Source organism: Melanotaenia boesemani, chromosome 4, assembly GCF_017639745.1.
Source record: "Melanotaenia boesemani isolate fMelBoe1 chromosome 4, fMelBoe1.pri, whole genome shotgun sequence".
In the NCBI taxonomy this organism is placed as follows: domain Eukaryota; kingdom Metazoa; phylum Chordata; class Actinopteri; order Atheriniformes; family Melanotaeniidae; genus Melanotaenia; species Melanotaenia boesemani.
In genome coordinates, this window is record NC_055685.1 from 22,602,536 (window position 1) to 22,618,044 (window position 15,509).

The 15,509-nt window shown below is 39.0% G+C and overlaps 1 protein-coding gene across 2 annotated transcripts in view; it reads right to left on the reverse strand.

Moving 5' to 3' along the window:
- Positions 1–2,671: 2,671 nt before the first annotated feature.
- Positions 2,672–15,509, reverse strand: part of elfn1b (extracellular leucine-rich repeat and fibronectin type III domain containing 1b) — a 129,116-nt gene continuing 116,278 nt past the window's right edge. The window contains exons 4-8 of one of the 2 annotated variants that reach the window (XR_006010115.1): positions 11,509–12,255; positions 11,274–11,427; positions 9,243–9,409; positions 4,923–8,191; positions 2,672–4,630 (exon numbers count right to left, since the gene is read on the reverse strand). Coding sequence is in view for 1 of the 2 variants with exons in the window: in XM_041984092.1 (XP_041840026.1) it covers positions 6,061–8,191; positions 9,243–9,409; positions 11,274–11,427; positions 11,509–11,792 (2,736 nt within the window). In the remaining variant the exon portion in view is untranslated. Of the gene's footprint in view, positions 8,192–9,242; positions 9,410–11,273; positions 11,428–11,508; positions 12,256–15,509 lie in introns of both variants that reach the window. The other variant, XM_041984092.1, reaches the window with a different exon arrangement.

The following is a 15,509-nucleotide window of genomic DNA, read 5'->3' on the forward strand; positions in this document are numbered from 1 at the left end:
TCTATGTGTGTGTGCAGGGGGTAAGTTTTAGACTGCACTGATGTTTTAACTGCTGACAGTTTAACCTCCAAACACATCAGGCCTTTTGTTTGGCACATGACATCCTGAAATTGCTGGATAATTAGGTTTTATCAGCAAGTCTTTGTTGGGAAAAAATCATAAAGATTATTGCACAGAGAAGTGTCAAAATTGTATTTAATGATGCATTTTTTTTCTTGCCATATTGAAAACAAAAGTTTAGATTATGTTTTAAATACATGCCATGCAGATATACTGTCTGCTAAGACAGGTTTCATTAGACTGGTTGACCTAGCCTATTCAGCTCCAGCACTGAATTAAAATTCAGCAAAGAGACATCTCAAGGACACACTCAGAACTCTTCTCCTTTGAGTCAATGAACATGACACAATTTCTTTTATTGCCTCTTTTGAGAGTGAATGCTATTTGAGCTTGTCTATATTTACAGCGGCCCATGTTTTCTTAAAGCAAAATTATTTCCAGGCTGCTCTGTACATTTAGACCCAATAAGTGATCTATTGCATGTTATCACATTTAAATAATAATTAAATAATAATAATTTAAAAATTGGACCTAAATGGATCATTGTGTTTGCATGGTCAGTGTGAGCATGTCAGCATTAGCTTAAAGCGCTGCTGTACCTCACAGCTGTTAGCATAGATGTCAACTCTCGGACTTGCTCAGAGAAGTTTTTGAGAGCCTTGAGCACTTCATATCAAAGCTTGAGGAGGATATTTATACTGAAAAGATACACTTGTACATGAAATATATTTTGATTAACCAAGTGGAACAATAGATACCCCGAGCCTCTTGGTAAGGTTCGTTCTCAAATGTTTTACCTGGTAAAATGAAAAATAAAAAGGTTTATTGTCAAACGCTGTCCAATTAATTGTTTTATGCTTATAATTAGCATGTCAGCTAGGTAGAGAATGAATGAACAACAAAAATTGCTAAGTTTTTCCAACAGTAGCAAGTTATGTCACTACCCTGTATGTATGGAAGTCAAGGGTGCACAACATAAGTTTAAAATGGACCGTTTGACCTGATCAGCTTATATTTTAAGTGTGGTTTACTATTGTGGACATACTTTAACTTTACCAGGATTACGAAAGCAGAAATCTCTTACTTATAACAGAGCAGTTTACCACTGCAGCATTGCCACGTAGAAGGATTTATTTGCCTCTTCCACCACTGACTGTGGGGAGAAATATCTTTTAATTACTGAATAATTCCTTGTTGTTGTTGGCCATATATGATTATTTAAAAATAGATCAAGTGGCTTGAATTTTTTTAGACACAGTCATGGTTGATAAGGTCACATGATTTTTGGCTTCATTTTTTAAAAATAAGCTGTTGCTTTGGGCTTGTTTTCATCGATCAGGCTGTTTCTGTTTGTCAAAAGATCTGAGAACGTCTGCTCCAGTGGAATCATTGCCTGATAGGATGGTTAAGGGTAAAATGAAAACACACTTATGGAATGATGGGTTACATCCGAATAATGATCTGTGTTTTGTGAGGATCTGGATATAATAAATGAGCTGTATGATTATGTGGTAGTTAACACTGTTCCTCCAAGCAAGAAAGTTTCTGGTTAAAATCTTGACTTAGGTCTTACTGCAAGTTCACAGAGAGTATTCTTGCTCTCACAGCGCATCCAGTGTGTACCCTGCCTCTCAGTGGCAGCTGGAATAGGTTCCAGCAGCCTTGGATAAGATTAGGAGAATATGAAAAATGAATAAATAAATCAACAAATAAGGCCCAGGATGATATAATGAGAGAATGATTCATAAAGTAGGCTATGCTAATAAGGCCAGTAGTTAGAATATTGTTGTGCATGTAACCATAGCTGCCGACTGCAAAGCTAGCTTTAGCTAGTGAACAATCTTTTAACAGATATTAGTAGTGTTTGTGCTGCCGATGATTATTTATGTGTCTTAAAGTTTAGTAATTTAATATATTTTAGGTCAGAGGCTTAACAAGTTGCCAGTTTTAAAATTCAGAAGGTGTCTTTGGTTGAATGTTGCATGTGTCATTTCTGGTAAATGCTTAATTAGCAATATTTGATTTTAAACATAACTTTGTCCAAATTGGTGGACTGTGTTTTTATATGGTGGTCTCCATAAATGTGGTCTGATGGTTATAATCGGCACAATGGCAAATTATTTTATTTGTGTGAGTGGACTTAAATTAAGGCCCATTTTAGACAGATAAAACCAAAACCGGATGGAAGAACGCAGCTGATGTGAGGTTGCTAAGTTTGTGATTGAAACTCTTTTTAGATTGCTGACTTTTTTCATGTTTTCACAGAAGCATTGCTGTATAAAAAGACATCACTATCAACATTTTTTACTGACATCACTAAAAATGTTTGATACATGAATTTAGATAAATGTAAAAAGCGGTTGGGAAGTAAATGTCTATTGACTTTTTATATACTGAGCACCACAGACAACATTTAAATTCCCTCTGTTGTATTTATATGAACGTAGAAATCTTAGATCTCGACAAATAACAGCAAATTGTCTATGGCTATGTACCGGAAATACTTTTTGTGATCTGCAAAAAAGGACCCTGTGAACATTCACTCAAAAGAAATTGCACACATCTTGTGTCCTCTGACACATATGTAATTTCAGTAGGACAGGAGACAGTGTAAGGAAGGCTATTTTATTGTGCTCATATTCATTTTTCAACAAGAAAATAAAGAAAGCCTCTGAGAGATCCTATGGCAGAGCGTTTTCTCCCTCTCGAGTTCTCTCCTGCTTTCTCACTCCTGAGACATTCACTAGAAGAATATAACACAAGCTTCCTCTGAGCGCTTCCTTGCAGCGTGCTCCATTGTCATGTCTGGCCGTTGTCAGCAGGACCTCAGTTAATTTCCACTTTCTCATTGTTGTCTCAAAAACACAGTTTTTCTTCATCACGGTTCACAGAATAGGAGCACTGATTGCGGTCACTGCTGACAGGTTTGGCTCGACCGACTTCTCGTTGGTGTCTCGTTCTGAATGAGCTCTGCTACCCTCTGACACATGAAAAACTCAGGCTGTTACTGTTCATCAACAGAATGAAAAAAAACAAAACAGTTTCAATACATCGCTACATTTATGTTACTATGTTACTCAAAGAATGCTCAAGTGAGTCTTAAGAATCAAGCAATTATAAAATTGCAACCAGGAAAGTCTAAGTTACGAAATTGTTTTTTTTTTTTTTTTCTTTTCAATCTTTAAAGCAATGTTAAAGTTAAAAATATAAAAGAAAATCTAATGTTTTAAGGCTGTTTAGTTAAAGCCACAATCTGAGGCATATAATGCAGAACCAATCACAGCTCATAAGTTTTTTATGGGATCAGAGTTGGACTGTTTGCAGCAGGGGCAGAGGAGCTGTGTCACAGCTGCTGCAGGATCAGGACAGAAAAACAGCTTTTTAATGACACAAATTAATGTGGTTTTTTGGCGCTACAAACAGTTGTGGGGATTTTACCAACCCATGATTATGGCTTTAACCAGAATTAATGACTTGAGCATTCTGAACTCATTATAGCAGAGAAAATTCATTTTCTTTTCTTTCTTGTCTTTTTTTTTCCATTTACCAATACATTGTTCACCAGCTCTGTTGTTTCTGCTGTGTTGTTTAAGGTTGGAGTCAGTTTTTTTCAAACCAGGAAGCAAAGTGGGTTCTGTCTATTCAGTTTGTGTATTTTTAATAACAACAACAATAATAAAAAAAATATATATATTGTTAATTATGTAAATACCAAATACAAAACTTGCTTAATTTAAATTATCTTGACTCCATCCCTATATTACTATCTTCTCATATAATTTATAACACAGTTCAGTGTCGAATATTCTACATTACATAAGCACTGATCTTTTCTTTTAAGCCTCAAATAATAAAATCCTGCAGATATTTTAGATATAGTACACATAGTGTCTTCTCGCCACACAGGCGATACTACAGTAATCACATTTTACCATAACATTTCTCAAATAAAACACCGTTGCTATTTCTTCAACAGATGGCTGCAGTGACAGTTTGGTCTTTCATGACAAACTGCTCTTCCATGAGCATCAAATTTTTCAGTTAATTTAGCAGAGCCAATCATTTCTCACTTTTCTACAGCTCTAAAACACAAGTGGCAACCTGAAGTACGTTTTCTGTCAAATGACAGGAAACTGTTTGAGTCCAACTCGTACATCACAATCCACCTGTAAAACAGAATTAAGTCCTCGAAGAATACATTCATCTGTTAGTGGTGGTATGAGGATGTGTGAGATTGTGTGTGTGTTTATGCATGTGCTAGTGTGGTAACTGTAAGGGTGATGGTGGGTCTAAGCTGGATCTTAGTCAGGTGCAAGAGGGCTGTAGGGGTCAATTTACTACCACAGTACTTTGGTCTTAGAAATGATTGGAGGATAGAAGGGAAGCTGTGAGCCAATGATGGAGGATCAATTTGTGGAAATTGTTCGGTTTGGCAAACTGAAGTGTACTGATGTGAAAGAAAAGAGGTCTGTAAATATTTGTATTTAAAATGATTTCACATACTTGTCATTTGTCAAGTTGGCACAATGGCACCACAGTGGAACCAGAGGAATCCCAAAAAGCATAGAAACTTGAGAAGGAAATGAAATGTTAATAAAACACAGTGGAGCTACAGTATATCAGGAACAAAACTGAGAATTTTAGGTCTTTTCCTAAGAGTCGTTTTTTGATTTTGAACAGTGCAGTTATGCTTCCCTTGTGGGAATTAAAGACATTCATTCGAAGATTATTAGAATTTTTAGTTCAATTTCAAAATCAAAAACGTACCAGTGTAAGTGAGCAGGTAAGTAGCTAACTTGGGACTCTGGTCTCAGAAAAGTCTGAAAGATTTCAAAACCATGTTGTAGAAAGAAAACAGTCACCTCTGTTGCAAATATAGAACTTCTCTCTCATCTGTACATCGTTCACTTCTTAGGAGGATGAGTAGCAGGTGTATTAGGGGTTCACAAGAGAAAAGGCCAGTTTGTTTTTGGCTCAGCAGAGAGAGCACATTCCTCTCGTTAGAAAAGGAGGACTCAAATGTCTCTTCCATCGTACTGTTCGTCTCTGTTGTTGTGCACTTCTCAGCTGAGAGATTCAAAACAGTCAAAAAACACAGTCACACAACAGAGCCATGCCATATCCAAATAATAGAATATTAATGATGAGGATCATAGGAATAATATTAAGACCAGTAATGAGAATAAGAATAATGAATAGTAATAACAACATATCATACTTGTGTGTGTTTTTTTAAATGCTGTATATAAAAACAGTGGCGAGGAGAAGTTGGTACACAGTAGGGCTCTACTATCCCCAAGGTTGATTTGGCACATTATATTCACTCTCTGTTGAGAGCTACCTACTCATTCTCAGCACAGTTAAATATTACTATTGCCTGGTGGCCCATCCAGAATTAGTCATTTGGATGTTTTTGTTCTCCAAAATCACAGCAAAGTTTTCAAAATGGCCGCTGTTGTGGCTGTATCGCAGGACGCAATGCAACTCTAACCTCCCCAGCTAAGCAGTTCTCCATCATAATGTAATGTTTTCAAACCCCTGTTTTGGAGAGGTTAGTCTCAGGTAGATCAAAAACATCTCTGAGCTGTTCAGGATGGACTGTCCAGCAACTTTTAAGGTTTCTATTCTTAATGTTGATTCTATTTTTCTTCATTCAAAACTTAGTACAAATAGCTACATAAGTCTGAGCTATGATTTCCATTACATTACAAAAACTAACTCAGTCTCTATAAGTTATGAATTTTTGAGTTCAAGATAATATATTAGTTTGGTCCTCATCCATGATCTGGGAGGAAAAGGCTAAGTTTGTGTAAAGTATGAGCCTGTTTTTATGTGAGTGTGTGTGTAAACATGTATGTGCCATTTGTGTCTGTCATTCTAGTTGTGTGTTGTATGTATTTACAGGTCTTTATTGAAAAAGTCTGTATATCTGTATTAGTATGTTCTGAATGCAGTGTTGTTTTCCTATGTTCAGGGTGTGAGGGGTTTCCACATGTGTAATCAGGCCTTCTGCTGGGCAGACACTCCCTTCCAGTAGTCCAGTATGTCATGAAGATCTTCATCTTTGGCAAACTGAACCTTTCGCCTCAGCGCATGCCCAGCTGCCACATATCCCTCGTCCTCCATCGATGCCTGCCGATGCCTCTTACGGTGTAGTTTGAACCTCTCCCAGAGCCCCAGGGTTGGGGTGCATAGGAGCCCTTCTTCTTCCTCGTCTTCCTCTGGACTGGAGCAGTAGCTAAGGTTGTGGTACTGGGGTGAGAGTGGGTAATGTGATGAAAGTTGGGAGTAGGCTAGCTCACGCTGTTTAGCCTGCCTGCTGAGAGTAATGGGGTCTAACACAGAAGGCTTGCGGGCTCCTGGGTGATGGTGGAGCTCCTGCAGGATCTGTGGATGGTGTTGCAATTCCTGGAGATGCTGCTGAGAGCCGGGGTAGGAATGACGGTGTTCATTGTACTGACGGATTCTCTGGGCTTCAGCTCGTAAGATAACTGCCGCTGGTGTAACGGTTCGGATTACATCTCCTCCCCTTTCTCCCCTTTCTCCTCTTTCTCCTCTTTCTCCCCTTTCTCCTCTTTCTCCTCTTTCTCCTCTTTCTCCAGGTGAAGTTCTTTCAATATAGCGGGATTCTGATGAGTGGTAACCCCCCTCCGAGCGGAAAGAGCGAGGGCTTCTGGCAGAGCCGGGAGAAGAGGAGGTACTGGGCCTTTTGGAGGTTGGGGGAGCTTCCATACTATGGTGTCGCTGCAATGAATGATGGAAACTTCTCCCCCTCTCTTCTCTTCCTCCTCTTCCTCCCTTATACACTGGGGAAAGGAACTCACCTCCTCGTTCTCCTCTTTCTCCTTGGTCAGATAAAAGCACCAGCTGTGGCTCTGCAGTCGAAACAGATCCTCCTCCTGCAGAAGAGGGGGATTTGATTCCTTGTTGAAAGGAGGTAGACTCAGATTTGAGAGCATCTATACAGTTGTTGATGATCTGGTTGACTTTATCCACTTCTTTTGCAATGGTAGAGATCTCTGCCACTGAACCCTGGGGATTTGCTTGAGGGGACATCTCCCTTTCTCTCTCCCTTTCTCGTTCCCTTTCAATGCCTGAGCCTCTAACCTCCATGTAGTTAAGTTTAGCGGGCTTGTGCCCTGGTGTTTCTATCACCTCCTGAAGTTTGTATGGGTCTATCTCACTACTCTGGGGCAGGTAGGGCATTCTGGACAGGCTGTCCCCAGCGGCAAGCTTCTGGGAAACAGATCCTCCGCTCCCTCCCTCAATATCCCCTTCCCCTCCATACTTGAGCTCAATCAGAGTCCTCTGGATCCTGTTCATCTTTCTTTCCTTCTCCTCCATGATTCTTTTCCGCCTTAGGCAGTGGACAAAAAGACCGAGTAAGAGCAGCATGCCAAACAGACAGCCCAAAATAGTCATAATGTAGTGGGTGGCTGATGACTGATCTGGAGCCCTATCAGTTCCAGCTCTACGACCAGTGGAGATGGTCAAACAGGTATGGTTGAACCGCAGGGAATTTCGTATGGAAGCCACACAGTACGTGTACTCAGTATTAGGTTTTAAGTTCTTTAGCTCAATATCCTCTCTATGATGTTTCAGATTCCAGATGTCTGTGTAGAAGCTGTTGTTGTAAAGCATCAGGATGTACATTTTCTTGTACGGGTGGGGAATCTGAACTGTTATGACAGCACTCGAATGTTGCACCTGTTTTATTGTCATTACTGGTTTGGCATCAGAGAAAATGGGGCTCAAGCTGATTACTTCATCAGGAGGGGTCCCAGAGGCACAATCGTCTAATCCGCAGGGAGAGGCGAAATCTGGCGACTGGGTGGTAGAGTCAATGACATAGAAGGGTGTCATGCTACTACCATCATATGTGCATACCAGACTGAGCACGTGCAGAGCATTGCGCTGGGTAGGCAAGCGGGGATTCTGACTCAGCAGGTTGTAGCCAGAGAATCCTTGAGGAGAATCACACACCATCCTCTCACTGGTCCGGTTAGGGAAGGCAGAGAGCCACTGCAGGAAACCCAGTAGCTCACAAGAGCAGTTGAAGGGGTTGGTGTAAAGTTCACATGTGGTCAGTTTGGAGAGTCCAGAAAACAAATTGCCATCCAACACCTGGATTCTAAAGATAGAGAAAGATAGTGTTAATGATTTTATGTTGCTTAACATGTAAGCCAGAAGATCAATTACCAATCATTTAACCAAAAGTGACAACACTAATCTATATGGACTGAGAAAAAGGTGGAGTGGCTTGCTTGTTAGAGGTTTGCAATGTGATCTAGTGAGGATACTGAGCTTTCCTGCATCTTTTGCAAAGTATTTTTGCTGCACATCTGCCTAACATCTGTAAAAAAATTTCACAGATGTTAGGCATCTGTGAAATATTTCACATTTCCTTTTTCTCTAACCAGGTATGTTAAATCTAATTTTCTTACTTTGTCCAGTTACCATAAACATGAACAATGCATAATTCTTCAGCTTTTGCAATATGATTGGGAGTCATTTAACAAGGAAATTGTTTAGTCTATGAAATAAATGTAAACTTGAAAAAGAAATGCATTTATTAAAAAAAAACCACACACACGCACACACACACACACATCCAAAAGTGGCACTTTCAAGAAGATCTGCACTCAGATTTGATGCAGAGGCTTTTTACGTATTTACCAACTGTCTGTCACAATGTGATGTGCTGGCAGTGAGAACAGGTTGTCCTAATATAATGTGGTGTGTCTCTTTCCATCTCATTCATGTATTCAAGAAACTTGCATTTGACATTCTGTCATGTTTGCCACTGTTTCACCCATATGCACCCTTTTATTGGAAATATACCCACAGCCTGGCACATTTTAGCAAACTAGCATGAGCAGATGAATGTTGCTCAGTGCAACCTTTGTTTTCTTTAAATCTCTACAGTGGATGTAATTACTGGAAAGTTAGCATGATACTTAAAGCTACAACCCTCCTGGTAATAGAAAATATTGAACAATTGAATAGTTTTGAACAACAACTGAAGTAATTTTGAAGGTGATTTATCTAGTATATTTTCTTTGTGACGATTTTAATTTATTTTGTGCCTTTTGTGAGCTCTTTCTTTTTCGTGGTGCTGCAGCATGTTTTCTCTCTTTCATAAGATTATCATAAAGAGGTTTAGCGATTGGTTGAAGGAGTACCTGTTCATGGAGAGGTCTATATTCTCTATGTTGGGACATTCCCAGAAGGTGTTGGGTGTAACAGTCTCAATGAGGTTGGCTTGGAGGTAGAGATACTGCAGCTTGCCCAGGCCTCGCAGCATCCCTTCTGTCAGGTTCCTCAACTTGTTAAAGCCCATCTGGAGAACCTGGGGAGACAAAGACAAGTGGGATTATCCTAATCTCCGAAGTATGAATCTGCGCCAGGCATTGCTCACTACAAGCTGGAAACATACAGAACAAACAGATGACAGTTCAGAACAGCTCATGTTTCACATGGTGATCTAAGCCTCTATGCTGCGTTGAATTTGCTCAGCTCTTTCTTGTTCACATTTTACCTCCTGGCACAGCTCCAGCAGGAGGGGTAGATGTGCAAGCATGACAGCTCATTATGGCTCGGTTTTGTGAAAGACTTTTTGAATATTTCTGGAAGCCCTGAATGAGTGGATATTGTCTTTTATTTGTCTGTTTCTCCATTTTTGCACGTTACGCTGGAAAATTTAGGCACTTGTGAGAAAAAGTTGCTTTAACACATTTTGAAAAACAAACCAAAAGATTGGTTTTTGAAGTCCTTAATTTAAAATTGTTGTACTAGCTGTCTCCCAAAACTCTGTTTTAACACTTTCACTGCCAGCTCTAATGTTTAGTAAAGCCAAATTTTTAATAACTATAATGAAACTTATTAGGAATCTGTGAAAATAAACCTGCCAGAGTCATCTCTACCACTTGATTTTGTTATCTATTTCAAGTGTTTATTATTCAATTACTGTTTCAAGTTTGGACTATTTAACTGTTATTATTGTTATTAGCTGTTATCTCAACCACTTCATGTTTCTCTTGCTTTTTCCTTAGTCCTAACAGTAAGAATTTACAGATAAATAAAATCAGAATGGAGTGATCTGCAAATAATTTAAACCCCATTCATCTTAGAAATTTTTGTCTTTGGTAATTTTATTCTTGTTTTAGAAAAAATGGGGCAGAGATATATTTGACATAGTGTTTATCACCTATTTTTTAAGAACAACTGTGTAAGTTTGAGAGGACAACTGCTGTAAAATGTTTCCACATCCCTCTTAGAAAAAGATTTCATCAGCTCTGAGCCTCCTTTGTAGTATTTCTTTGTCAATTGTTTAGATTTTAATGTTTTCCATGTGTGACAGGTCTGGACTGTGGGCAACCCAGTTCAATACCTGGACTTAGTCACCATGAAGCCATGTCTGTGTGATATGTGCAAAACGGGGGTTTGTGTTGTCTTCCTGAAAAAAGCAAAAACTTCTCTGAAAGAAACATTTTCTGGATGACAACATGCACTGTGCACCAACACACCTACATATGATGTTGGCTTGCCTTCATTGATGCAGCAACAAACCTATTCCAGTTTCATGTCTTGATATGTTAATTTTGTACTATTTTCAGTAACGCATAAACCTTAAAAGGTTAGGAAATAATTACAGTCCACAGTCTTGTTTACATTTACACTGTCACAACATTTCATCAAACAGAAATGCACATGACAGTTTTATCAGCAAAAAGCTATGAAATATAAAGTTTTACATCCTTTTAAGATAGTCTTAATATCAAGTTCATATTTCTGCAGTTATATTTCCAGATAGAACTATGTTATATGCTGTTTAATTAGATGAAAAAGAATAATTAACTTTGCCTGGTTGATACAGTTTGTACTTGAAATGATTATGTATAGAAGAGAATAGAATTATCCTTTTTTTCAGGAGGGAAATTTGCATTTAAATTAGTTGCATTTTTAATTAATTAAAGTAGCCTTGAAGAATGTAATGGTGTTGTACATGTTTTGCTTACAAACTTGATGCTCAGTTTGAAATAAATATGTAGTGCGCATATGATGGCTTAAAGTGTTTAAAATCAAACATTTTGTACCAACATTATACCTTTTAGGAACGTCATTTAAATTTGTTTAATATTTTATTACTTATAAGAAACTACTATCCAAATACTGTAGCATTATGTATAAATTTATATCATGTCCCTGCTCACCTGTAGATTGAATTGTGCTGAGAATGCTCCGTCTTCCACATAGCTGATGTCGTTCTTGGTGAGGTTCAGGTAGGTTAGGTTGCCAAAGCGACTGAGTGAAGAATAATGAACCGCTCGGATCTTGTTCTCATTTAGCCTCAGATCAACAATAGTGCTGCAGAGAGATGTGTGAGGTTTGTAAATGCTTGGCAAAAAGTTAAATAAAGTATCTCTGTTACACTGTTGACCATCTTACCTGTTAATGTGGGAGGGGATGGCCTCATAGGGAGGCTGATTCATGCTGCAGATAGCCAACCACACAAAGCCTTTCTCCCCTTCGATTAGCCAACAGTCTGCTGTTACCATTGGCAGCCTCAACACTGACAGCAGGGCAAGCCAACAGAGGAAGGAGCTGGCTGTGGATGGGATCCCTGATGAAAAACCTCCGGGTGTCTTGTGTCTCAGCTGCCCTGCACTCTGGGCCATTTGGGATGTCATCGCAATAAGCACTGGAGAAAGCTGACCAGAGATGCTCACCATCTAACATTTATTCATGTAGACTAGCGCCATTGAAAAGAAATGGGGGGCTTGTTTCATATGCCTATACTTTGGGGTACAGTTATTGTTTTCTTCAGATTTGTCTTGTTGTGACTCTTTTAGGTACTGTTACAGTATGGCTAAAGTTTCTGTTTCTTTTTAACTTTTCAAACCATAAATTTAAATATGAGCAATATTAAACTGATGGACAAGATATTTCTAAGTAAAAATGAGAAAATAGGAAATGTCACTTTTCTGGCAGTATTTGTGTTTAAGTAAACACTATAATCATTTGATTATGGGGTTACATTAAATTTTTTATGTACAAATTGGCAAGTGAAAGTTGTCCTGGCGCCAGGTTGGCTGGTGTTCATGTCTTCTGTGGCCATCCGCATCTCTGATTTGATGGGCTCCTCTTCTCGTAATTCCCCACCACTGCTCTTTTGCCTGGTGTAAGGGCTCGTCTCTGGTGGGAAACAGAGAAAGAGATTGGAGGAGGGTGTCAGAAAGGGATCTCTAATGAAACATTGGATTATTTGTGAGATGCTACAAATGCAACCCCGATAAGAGTTGGCTATTCTCTCTTGTGTAACCATCTGATGCGACACACAAATTCAGAGCACACATGGATTCAACAAGCTCCTGCAGATCTTAGGAGCCTGTTGTTGCTATAAATTCACAAACACATTTTCTGCTCTTTTATTAGCCCCAGGGCCTCGATTGGCCTGAGCTAAGAATGGCCAGAGCTCTGATACTGTATCTAACTGATTTATATGCTCTAAATAAAATTCTTCCTGGGTAAAAAAAAAAAAAAAAAAAAAATAATAATAATAATAAAACAGCTAATATTTGATGGATAAAGAAAGACAGAGGGGAGTAAAAAAAAAAAGGCTGCTCACAGAGAGCCATGAAGACCAGGAGAGGGAAACAACTGGGTGTAGAAAAGCGGTGAGGACAGATGTTCAGGGGAGAAGTGGAAGATGTTACAAAGATTAAAGATTGAGGTGGACAGAGAAATGAGGCAGTCTGCAGAGGAAACTATTCTGTGAGAACCAGGATGAAAAAAACACAATGCAAGGTTCTTTGTTTGAGAAATTTGCAATAAAAAAGGCTCCTTCTTTTCTTTGAAAAGTCTCTCTTTTCAGCTCTAAGAGCACCAAACGGGAAGTGACAACAAAGAAAAGGAGGAGTGGTAAAGAGCAAAAGGTCCAGCCTCCCTGACAAGCATCTTTTGGCTGTGGCTCTCCTCATCGATTGCAGATGAACAGCAGGCATAGAGGTGCAGATTTGTCACCTCGAATCTGAGATGGAGGACAAATCAGATCAATATTTTTTGAGAATGGGATAAACTCTTCTGCTCTTTTTTCTCTGTTTATTCTTTCTTTTTTTGTCCTTTCAGAAAGCTGAAGTCCACTAGCCTCTGTATCTTGGCTCTAGCTATCGATGAGCATTTCAATTATCACTTCCTCTAAAGAAATGTGATGGGTTTCCAGGGTTTTCTTTCCTCCACAGCACTCAAAGCATTTGAGCACAGCGTTAACAGTCAAGGAAGTATCCTGTTCCTCAAATTTAGATATAACATGAACAATTTTTATTAATCGTGAGCAAATATAATGTTATCCTGTATTATCTGACAATAAAATGTTTATTTCCAGAACTAAAATGTTCAAAACCCTTGTTAATTTCCGAGTTTATTCCTAACTGAACAATTTTTACATAAATTAGTTAATATGTTGTTGAATAAATCATTTTGCATCATGTCATTAACATTTTTCTGCAAAAGCAAACATTGTCCATACAAATGTATTACACTACACATGACAGGTGAGCAACTACATGTTTCAGGGACTTTATAACTTTTTTTTTTTCCAACACAGATATTAAAGTGATTTTCATTTAGGGTTTCTGGAGCAAAACCTGTGAGACCCAGTTTAATCTCTCTGTATAAACATCAAAAGTTTACACTTGAACATGTGAATGTTTGTGTGAATGTGGATCTGGAAGGGCTTTCCCACCCAGTCAGCACAATCTATAATTGATGGTGAGACTTCCTCCCATATTGTCAAACAACAAACAACCCAATTAGACCAACAGAAAATGTATAGAAACTGCTGCCAGCCGCTCACACAAACAGGCAGACTCACGCTGGCACAGGAACAGTCTATTGTGCTGACCAAGGGTTAAGCTATGGTAAACAAATGAAGAACATGGGGTGTAGGAAGGATGCAGAGCTGGCAGGGTGACCAGCCAGTCGAGTTAAGATGCAAAGATGGCAGATTCCCACCTGAACTCTTTTTGCACCAACTGGGCAACTGATGTCAGCTAAAAAGCCACAAGACGGAAGCAGAGGAAGGAAGGCCAACAGAGAGATACATCTGCAGTTACTGGCTTGCACTCGTCCTCATTTTATAGTAAATACACTTGTAGTAGCCAACATGATACAGGCAGAAGGAACTGCTAAGAGGCTATCAGCCTCTTTTCCATTTTGCATCATTCATTGCTTTCCTTGCCTTGTTTAGGCGCGCTGTGTGTGCTCACACACAGCACTGCCTTAGCTGTGGAGAACAGCCCTGTGGACTATTCCACCACTCAGCATCATGACTGGCTTACTTTCTTGTCATGTCATGCTCAAACATTTATAGGGTACAAACCATTGTGTGAAGAGAGATATGAGGTGACTACAACCTTGCTTTACTGAAAGGATGGTGTCAGGACTTCAGTAGTTTTAGAATATATTGTGTAGGTTTTTCTGACCCACAAAAAAAGTGTTTTAAAAAACCTGGAGTAAAACTGAGCTGGAAGACAGCCCTCTGATACACAAAGATGGCAGTGCATTACCTCTCTCACACACTGTGCCAAACAGCAGGGTACTGAGCCTTGCTCTTGCACAAAAGCCCTCTTTTATTATGGCAATTCACAAGCCAAAAAATAAAAACCTTAATTGTTTTTCTTATTTAATAGATTTAGATGTCTTTAAACTGGATGAAAAATCATCATACAAACCCATTGATCACAATTTGTGAGGCAGCAGCTTGTTGGAGTATGAGAGAACATAATAAACAGGGTAGTTAATAAAAACATTAACATTTAGCACGCAATAAAACGTACATTTTTTGTCATAAAGCAGTACACATTCTGCATTTCTAAAATTCTGTTCTCCTAGACCTTTTCTGTATTACAGGATTATCCAATAATAACAGAAAAAGATCCACAGTATTACTTGGAGAGTTCTGAGGAGAGACTTAAAAAGCACAACAAAGAGGGTTAAAAGCAATAACAGATCTTGTATCCTGTAGCGGAGGCTAAACGTCCTCTTTTGTATTCTTTCGTCTTCTGCCAGGAAAACTGAAATTTTTGTTGCATTTGTTTGATGTTAAACACATTTCGGAGACATCTGCTTGAAAGTTGTGCTTTGATGCTAGTCCCAGAGAGATTATAAATAATACTTTCATTCAAAAAGTTCAACAGATGACCTTAGAAAGCTGCTGGGTATTGTACTTGAGCTGTGGTTGTCTACCTTTTTCAAAGTCATGACCCCCCAGAAAAACCAGAGAGCCATAGTTTAGCTGAGGGAAACACGTTTTTGGAGAGGTCAGAGGAGAAATGGCAGATTGGTTGGAGCTGAAAGAAAGTCTCCCACAGCTAAAATATTAAGCAAAACTGTGGTGAGCAGCCAAGCATCTCTGAAAGCAGAAGATGATGTCAGGTATGACCCCTGGA